The sequence below is a fragment of the Schistocerca piceifrons genome, chromosome 6, assembly GCF_021461385.2.
Source record: "Schistocerca piceifrons isolate TAMUIC-IGC-003096 chromosome 6, iqSchPice1.1, whole genome shotgun sequence".
Taxonomy (NCBI): domain Eukaryota; kingdom Metazoa; phylum Arthropoda; class Insecta; order Orthoptera; family Acrididae; genus Schistocerca; species Schistocerca piceifrons.
This window is the reverse complement of record NC_060143.1, coordinates 390784381-390793329: the sequence shown is the minus strand read 5'-3', so window position 1 is coordinate 390793329 and position 8949 is coordinate 390784381. Positions and strand designations below refer to the sequence as shown.

At 36.4% G+C, this 8949-nt stretch overlaps 1 protein-coding gene across 4 annotated transcripts in view; it reads right to left on the bottom strand.

The window, feature by feature from the left end:
• Window positions 1-8949, bottom strand: part of LOC124802513 (mesocentin-like) — a 629570-nt gene that overhangs the window by 63190 nt on the left and 557431 nt on the right. For all 4 annotated transcript variants that reach the window (XM_047263347.1, XM_047263349.1, XM_047263350.1 and 1 more), the window contains exon 10: window positions 7097-7248. In XM_047263347.1, coding sequence (XP_047119303.1) covers window positions 7097-7248 — 152 coding nt within the window. The remainder of the gene's footprint in view (window positions 1-7096; window positions 7249-8949) is intronic.

Genomic DNA, 8949 nt, shown 5'->3' with positions numbered 1-8949 from the left:
GCTGCTGCTGGCAGATGTCGTCCCTGTGCTCGACTTGCGCTCCAGCTGCCACCGGTAGTTATAACATACACAGCATGCATGCCACAACTAGCTACCTCCACAAGGAAATTAATACAGAAGGATGGGAAGGGTGTGGTCTGCATGGGGATGTTAGTACAGTTAAAAGTAGCAGGCAATGGTATTTTTACAAAGTGGGAGCCAGAATATTAGTAAAAAGTTATCATAAAGTGATATTGAAAATAAACGTATTGAACTTTACTAAACCAGAATTAATTTTAGAAATAACTATACTTACAATCCACTTTTACAAAACCCACAAATGTTATGAAACTGAATTTGAATTAATTTGGCTATGAAGTTAATTATATGAATCACAAGCATAATATAACATTGGTTTATGCAACTGCTTTGGTGACTTCCTGTTAGTAAGAATGACCAATAAGGAATCCTAAATACACAGCAGCAGAAATCATTACTCAGGTGATAGCTGTACAGACAAAGTGCATTAAGTTAACTTTGTTCTGGTCACAGTTCCCTCTAGAATGAAAGTCAAAACTCTGACTTATTTGTAATTCTTGTTACAATAATGATCTAATAGCCCTCTCACTCTACACATTTCACTACCAAATATGTCAGTTTATTCTTTTAAATAACTCACCAGTCTTAAGTGTGAACCATTTTTCTATTTCTTCCCTTCGTATGAACCCCATTTTTTAAATCAGTTACCCAGTCTTCAATGTGAAACATATCTAGCGTTCATGCAGCTTTTGGGACAGTCAGCCTTGTGATTTAATTAAACAATGAACAATCAGCAATACAACCACACTGAAATGATAATTATCATCAACTGCTCATACAATTATCTTTCCTTTAAAAATGACCAGCTAATCCTTGAAGACTGCGAAGTAACCACTGACGAAATTGTGCTAAGGGTAAAAATAATCAAACAATGGAGAATTCAGGATGGAATCTAACAATATTATGAAAAGGATAGTTGCTACTCACCGTATAGTGCAGATGCAAAGTGAGCTTTCAGTCAATAAGGTCTTTGTCGAAAACAGAGAAAACACACACACACACACACACACACACACACACACACACACACACACACGCGCGCGCGCGCAAATGCAACTCACATATAAGTCTGCCTTCAGCTGCCAGAAACTCGTTGTCATATGTGTGTGTGAGTTGTGTTTGCGTTTGTGTGTGTGTGTGTTTTTGACAAAGGCCTCATTGGCCGAAAGCTTACTTTCTGACTGTCTTTTTGTTGTGCCTATCTGTGACTCAGCATCTATCTCCACTATATGGCGAGTAGCAACTATCCTTTCAAAATATTGTTACAATAACTTAGTAATGCATTCCAAAAATGAAGTTGTCAGCATGTAGGACATTTGACTAACTGACAACTTTGATAAAACATCTGAAGACATCGCCTTAACCGCAAATGTTCATTATATGTTTTAACAAGATCAAAATGGAAAGGTTCGCCACTCCCAAGCAAAGTACAAGTCAAACACTGAAGCAGAACAAGACTTTGTCAATTTTCTTGTAGTACTTTACTTCACTTCACCAAGGATACTGAATTCATTTGGTTTCATAAAAGTCTTTAGAACAATTGCATGTTATTACTTTAAAAAATAAAATACAAAAGTGCAATGTTCTTATGCAGCACTTTACAGTCACTCAACATTCATTAAGTCCGAAGAGCATATATTGTTCTGTAAATAGCCAGAAAACTTTGCAATGTCATCTATTGTGTAAAACCACAGATTATCCCTCTTCCCACATTTGAATCACATTTTGTGTGTAGAGCAGTTGCAATACAGTGATTAGGTCATTTCCACTATTTCATCTTTGTAGCTGGATCAAAATTTCCAGTTTGACAAGAAAGGCACTGGATAGTCAAAATGAAGAGAAAAACCAAAATATTTTAAAAATTTCGTCTTGTTCTGCAGTGAACATGAACAGGAAGAAAACCTTTATGATTGCTCTTTATATACTTAGCTCCAGGATAAAGAGATTATTTCTTTGTTTCCAACATAAATTTCTTTTGATTATGAACAAACTCATTGGTTTTCCATCTTTCCCACAGTCATCAATATCTCTCTGCATAGCAAAGAAACCAGTCACTCACGATATAATAAGGGTGTCAGCTGCATAAAGGACACAGTGGTCAATGCTAATTTTAGAACATCTTGCAATACTGGCTTCTTTTTAAATGTGTGAAGACATGGAAAGGGAATTGTTCTCCACACAGAAAAAAGCATAGAGTAGCACACAGACACATAAAAAATGCTGACTTTTGTAACTCATTTACTGAACTATTCTTTTGTAACTCATTTACTGAACTATTCTTACACACACACACACACACACACACACACACACACACACACATGTGTGCATTAACAATGCAATTTCAATAGCCTTCCTACAATAATCACCATTATTTTATGTGTCTGCCCAGAAATTATAATCTCCTCCATTTGGCCAGTTGTCATATTTCCTCATCCTAACTGATATGTTTATTTTTCCCCATAATCTGTGTTTAAATTTTAAGGGCATAGCAATTCAGTGTTGCAATTACGGAAGATGGTCAGTACATGTAAGACAGTCACGAGTTCATTTTCACTTTAAGGCAGATGTAAAACGAAAACTACATGCCAGCGATAAATAAAAGCTGCCATTAGTCAACAGTTTTTTTTATTGATTTATGCACAGTGGATTTCGCACCTTGAGACTTCATCTTCAGATGCTACTTAACGGTCACAGAGGACTACTGCATCTCGTGTTAACCACATACATTTATACATTGTAAATTTTGATCAAGTTAAAATTAATTCTGAAGATATTTAAATCCAGCGCTGGGAATACACGTAAGTTACTGTCAATTCCACAGGTCACATTTCTGACAGGTTTCTCAGAAAGCTAATTGTATCCCATTTTGTATTGTTGCAAATTATCTCTGTCAAACTGCAGACATAATTTGCAACAATGCAATAATGATGTACCCATTACACTCAGTATTTTCATTAGCATGCTATTAAGAGTACATTAATTTCTGGATCTTCCAAAATATTACAATTGCTCCTCTTGTTTTCTTTGTACTTACTGTACTGGTTACTGTATGCCCAGAGGTCTACTTCTGTTTAGCTGTTGATGATTTCTCAAAATATTTCAGATGAAATACATCCACATTCTCATTGAAATATGTGTAGAAACTTCTAACATTTTCACCAATGCAGTATGTAAGGTGGAATTTGCAACAATGTTTGTGCCACTATCTTCTTGTTGCACAGGGAACACTCCCTGCAAGATATCCTAAGTTCCCGTAACCCTCCTGGCCTCAACTTTCGTTAGTCATTGTCCTTACCCATCTAGCCCCTTCCCTGTTCCCATTTCAGCACTACATAGCCCACTATTCCACTAGCACATCCAGTCTTTTCACTTCTCTCCTTCTCCACTAACGCCCCCCCCCTCCTCCCCCGCCCACTCACCCCTCCATCTAACGTCCCAACTGCATCTAGCTGCCCTACCCTCTCTCCAACGCATCCCCCTACCCTCCCCCTCCCTGCCCTAGACTCTTCCTTACCCCCAACCAGTTGCCTCTCCCATCATGCGCTGCTGCTTGTAGTCTAGCTTCAGCCATTAGAGACTGTGGTCAGGTGTGCGAGTTGCATTTGCAGGCGTGTGTGTGTGTGTGTGTGTGTGTGTGTGTGTGTGTGTGTGTGTGTGTGTGTGTTTTGGCTGTGACAGTCTTTTTGTTGTGCCTATCTGCGAATCAGCACCTCTGGTGAGTAGCCAGTATCCTTTTCATTATCCTGTTACATTCCATCCCGGATTTTCCATTGTTTGATTTTATCTTCTGACATACTTTTCTGTGGAATTTTTCCTCCTTGTAGGGTTTGAGTTTTGTTTCTAATTTTTATACTCGACTTATCAATCAGTTTTGCTCACTTTTTTAAGTGATACCTGTTTGAGGCTGTTCTCCAACACAGGCAAGTGAATGCTATCTGCAACAATAATGTAGAGGCAGCATGCGTACATATACTGTGGTGATAAGGTGTGTTGTACATGCTGATCTGATCAAACATTTTTTTTTTTTCACTAAATGATTTCTTAAAGTTTCTTCCAGCAAACTAGATACCCTTTCACATTGCTCAAGTAACAATAGGTCTTGCCAGTTCACTGATGTTGTGTACCTTCATTTGCGCTCTTAATCTGAGAGAAATTGGGTTCATTGTGCTCAAGTTCTTAGCTTGGTGCCCTGTCAACTAGCAGTAACATTTACTAAAAACATTTCTCACTTTGTTCTGAAATATAAGTGTGGAGTCATTGATTTTTTTCTTTCTCTCCACCCCCTATACATTATTGTAATGGTGATTCCCTTATACGTTTTTATTATTAGTGCATTAGTGGATCAATAAGAATGCATTTCGTGACTGAAGGCAGCTTGTATTTACTGCATTAGTGGATCAATAAGAATGCATTTCGTGACTGAAGGCAGCTTGTATTTACCATGAATTGTCAAACAGTTACAGTTGTAACAGTTTTCATCATGTATAACATGAAGTGAGACCTACATTATCAGGTTGACAGACTTTGAAGAATGTGTTCCCACTTTGTTTCTCACTGCCTGCATGGGTAACCACATGCACAGATTAAATTAGAATGCAAAGTACAGGGCCAATATTACTAGCTACTATGTGCATTTATTGTATGCTACAGCACACAGTTTCCACTTTCACAGTGGCACTCGCATTGCAATAATAATAAAAATATTTGAACTAAGATATGTTATAGAGGATGTTCCACAATATTGGTGCAGAAAACCCTGTATCAAGGATTCTGTTATAATAACACAATCTACAAAGCTTGAATAAAAGATTTCACTCGAACAACAAAAATATTTTCGCATGCTACCTCATGATCTTCCTCCGACATTGTAGATTCACTCCAGCATGCAAATATTAAACAAGGTCATAATCTAATTTGCATTTTTTTTCATGGTACATCACAGCAGCTAAGTGTAGTAAGTTAATCCTCACTATTAAGTACTTGTTAAAATGACTGTGTCTTCTGAAGCATCTGCTATTTTAGAATGCAGCATATATACATTGTGGCATTAATATTTTCAAAGATCTGTCCCTATATATTTCAACTGCTTCTTCTGACAAACTGAACGAACTGAAATGTTCAATGGAATGACAGATACAAGGAGGAGGTCCTCTAATTGCATATGATATGACACTATCTCACTTCCTCTCAAAACCTGAGGAAGTGAATTGAGCAACTCTGTTGATGATACATTTGAGTGTGTATGCCCCCTCCACAATGAAGGATATACCATTAAACAAAAATATCATAACTGGCACTGGGCTGCACATGCAACAAAATATTGCATTATAGGGCCAATACTGGGTCCTTAATAATACACCATAAATGGGTTTGAGTAGTAGGCCTCTGTCCTTGTGTAATATTGCATACAACATGACCACATGGCCTACCATGTACATACATGAGTATCATGGCAGCTGTGCAATTAACACAAGTTTTATATTATTATTGGCATTATTACTACTGTTGTTGTCATCATCATAATTACTATGTTATCAAACCTTAAAAGTAGTTCATGACCAACAATTGTTGTCTCAGCACTTGAATGATGTAGAACAGAAAAGTGAGCATAATGTGACAGGTGAATAAGGAGTATACATTGGTGACACCTCTAATTAGACTTGTGAGCCTGGGGGACACAAGAAAAATTATCTTCACAATGAAGAATCACTTGAATGATTTAGTATAGAAAAGGGAGCATAATGTGAAAGGTGAATAAGGAGTATACATTGATAACACCTCTAATTAGACTTGTGAGCCTGGGGGATACAAGAAAAAATTATCCCCACAATGAAGAACTAAACCAAAACAAAAAATGAAAATGTCCTCTTAAATCAACCACCCTTTTATGTTTTTAGGCACGGTGTTGAGTGTTTTGTATTATAGCTGGCAACTTCAAATAACTATTCTTGTCTCACTTGTTCTTTCCACCAACCACAGGTAGACAATACTGTAACTCAGTCTTTATAAGTATTTTAGCATGAGATGGAATATTTGGCTACACTGATACTGCAAGAGGAGTAATTAGATATGAATTGTTGCCATATGGGAAGGAAGATTACAGTTTAAAGTCTTATTCATAATGAGATCATTGGAGATGGAACAGAAGATAAGATTTGTCAGTATGTGAAGGAAATCTGCCATGTCTTTTGCAAAGAAAGCATTTCAATAATCACCTTAGTGATATAGGAAAATCTAAATCTGGATGGCTGCATGGGATATTGAACCCTACTCTCCCTATATGTGAGTTCAATGTCTTACCACTGGGCCACTTCACTCAGTATGTGGCCATATAGTTACTTATCACAATTTGTTCTTACACTGCCTGAAATGAAACCTACCAACAAAGTAGACGATTACTTGTAAGATCAAAAACATAGGTTAGTGGTTTCTTTGTAATTACTGTTTGGCAAGTGAGACAATTATGGCTGCTGTCTAAATACGATCAGAAGGGTTATGTACTGGCAAATTACTTTCAAAAATACTATTAAATACATTTCCAAGCAATTTCCTAGTGTGAGACAATGGCAAATCAAAAATAGTACTGGTGTCACTGTAGCCTCTCCATTTCTCTCTCGTAGTGCCTTTTTAAGCTCATAAGCTCTTTTCATTTCCTCATATGCTTCCATTTTCTATCCTCCCTCCCCACCTCTTTTGCTCTTCTGTAGCAATTTTTAAATATTCTGACCACCTGTCGAATTTGCTTCCATTATGAAAGACACTATAGTATTGCACTTTCATGAAGATGTAAATATAAATTAAATATTTTACCATAAATCCAGAAACTACCCATTTAGTTTCTTCAACCAAAGAACCACAATAAGCATGCTCATCACAAAATATTAATGGGAATGAACTCATTATTTGCTTTCTGCAATTAAATGTGACATACAATGTTAGTAAAAAAACAAGTTGTTTGTAAGCAGCAATACTGGCTCTTAAAAGTCTCTGATATATTCACTATCACATCAATTACCTTGTCCTTTATCTTCTCCTCCTTCTCCTTGAGCTCCTTCACAGGGCGTGCTGGTTCCATATCAGGAAAGTGATCGGGTGGGTGCGACATTGTATGGCGTTTGTTGGCATCACTGGCATTTTCTGCCTGCAGTCTTCCTGGCCCTGATAGGGCTACATTGTGTGAAAAAAAAAAGACAGTTAAATCTTTTATTTTAAGCTCAGTTTCAGCTACCAAAATTAAATTATTGCGTGCTATGATTCCACATACTAACATTGGTATATTTTTTATTTCTTCATATTTAGATCCACAGCAACAATAAGTCAATCTTTTTTCCTACTTAGACTGTCAATTTAAATGAAACAATTGGCTAATTTCAACTGTACGGTGATTTTCAAGTGTACCAAGGAATATATCAATACGAATACAGAGAGATGATAGCCCCAATAGTAATGTACAATCTGTTATAAAGTGCCAATAATATTATAATTTTAGTCCCCATTTTCTTTTCCATGATCTTTTTACATTGACATGTTCCTAGGTGAAACTGAAAATAACTGAATGGTCAATATCAGCCAACACTGTGGAACACAAATAAATTGACAGCTTCAGCAGTGGAGTACATAGTTTCTTTATATCAATGTCTTTCCATCTATCTTTTCCTTTGTCCTGTTACTTCCGACAGAAGCACCACAATAATAGATTGTACAGTACAATTGGGGCCATCATCACCCTTTGTGAAGGTATTAAAATGTGCTACTGTATGCTGAGATTCCACAGCGTCATTTACATTTAGTAGGATCAAAGTTATCAAAGATTGAAATAAATCAGTAACATTTGCAGTAGAAGAGGAGAGTCTTGTTAATATATATATGACTGAATTTCCACATTTGAGACATAGAATACACTGAAAAGTACCCCTGTCTAAAACAAAGAATATTTGAAAACATGGCAGACACAAATGGAAAGAAAATTAAAAGCAGAATATAAACAGAATAAGAGAGCAAGGCGGATTCTCCTGATTCAATTTCTGGAGAAACTTTCCCTTTCTGTCAGCACCTTCTATTGTTAATTTCTTATATTTCTCTTTTCCCCAAGAAAAAAAGCTCCAAAAATTCCAGGATCCAAACAATCAACAATGTTTTTAAATTCGCCCCTTGCCTAAACTGTTCTTGAATCAACAGCTCACACCTAGATAATATTCTTTTATTGCCTGTAATTTTCATGCGTGTTTTTCTTTTCATTATGAATATGAAAAAATAGTACTTGAAACATATTCTCATTGGATAATTACTGAGGGAAAAAAAGCACTGTTCTCAACAGGCAGAATGACAAACGTATAATGAACATTCTCAGCAACAAAGATTTTAAAGTTGCATGAGAAATAGTGACCTCCTTCTGGAACTGTGAGGAAGAAGTAGTTGGGTACGGGATGTGTGAGAATACAAACTAAAGAATACTGAACAGTATAAGTGGTCAAAGATGTGTAATATGGTGAGCAGAAGTGCTACAGTTAAACTAAAACAACTTCACATTTCATCATGGTGCACAGTATAAAGTAGCAGCTCATTTTATTTTCTCTTATGTACAATCCTCTCTATAATAAATGACTTAATAAGAAAGACATATAAAACAACACATACAAAAACAGGAAAGGATCAATCCAAATTTGTGTTCTTCAGGTAAAGGACACTTTTTATACATGTGAAATAAGGAACTTTGCATAGGAAATGTGTGCCAGCATTTAAAATTGAGCTTTGGAACCTAAAACTATTGACAGAAAAACATATTGTTCATTCAAAGAAACTGTCACTGACTGCACAATTTTCTCTCACAGTTAGGTTACATAACACACGTGGAAAAAAGTCTTTCAT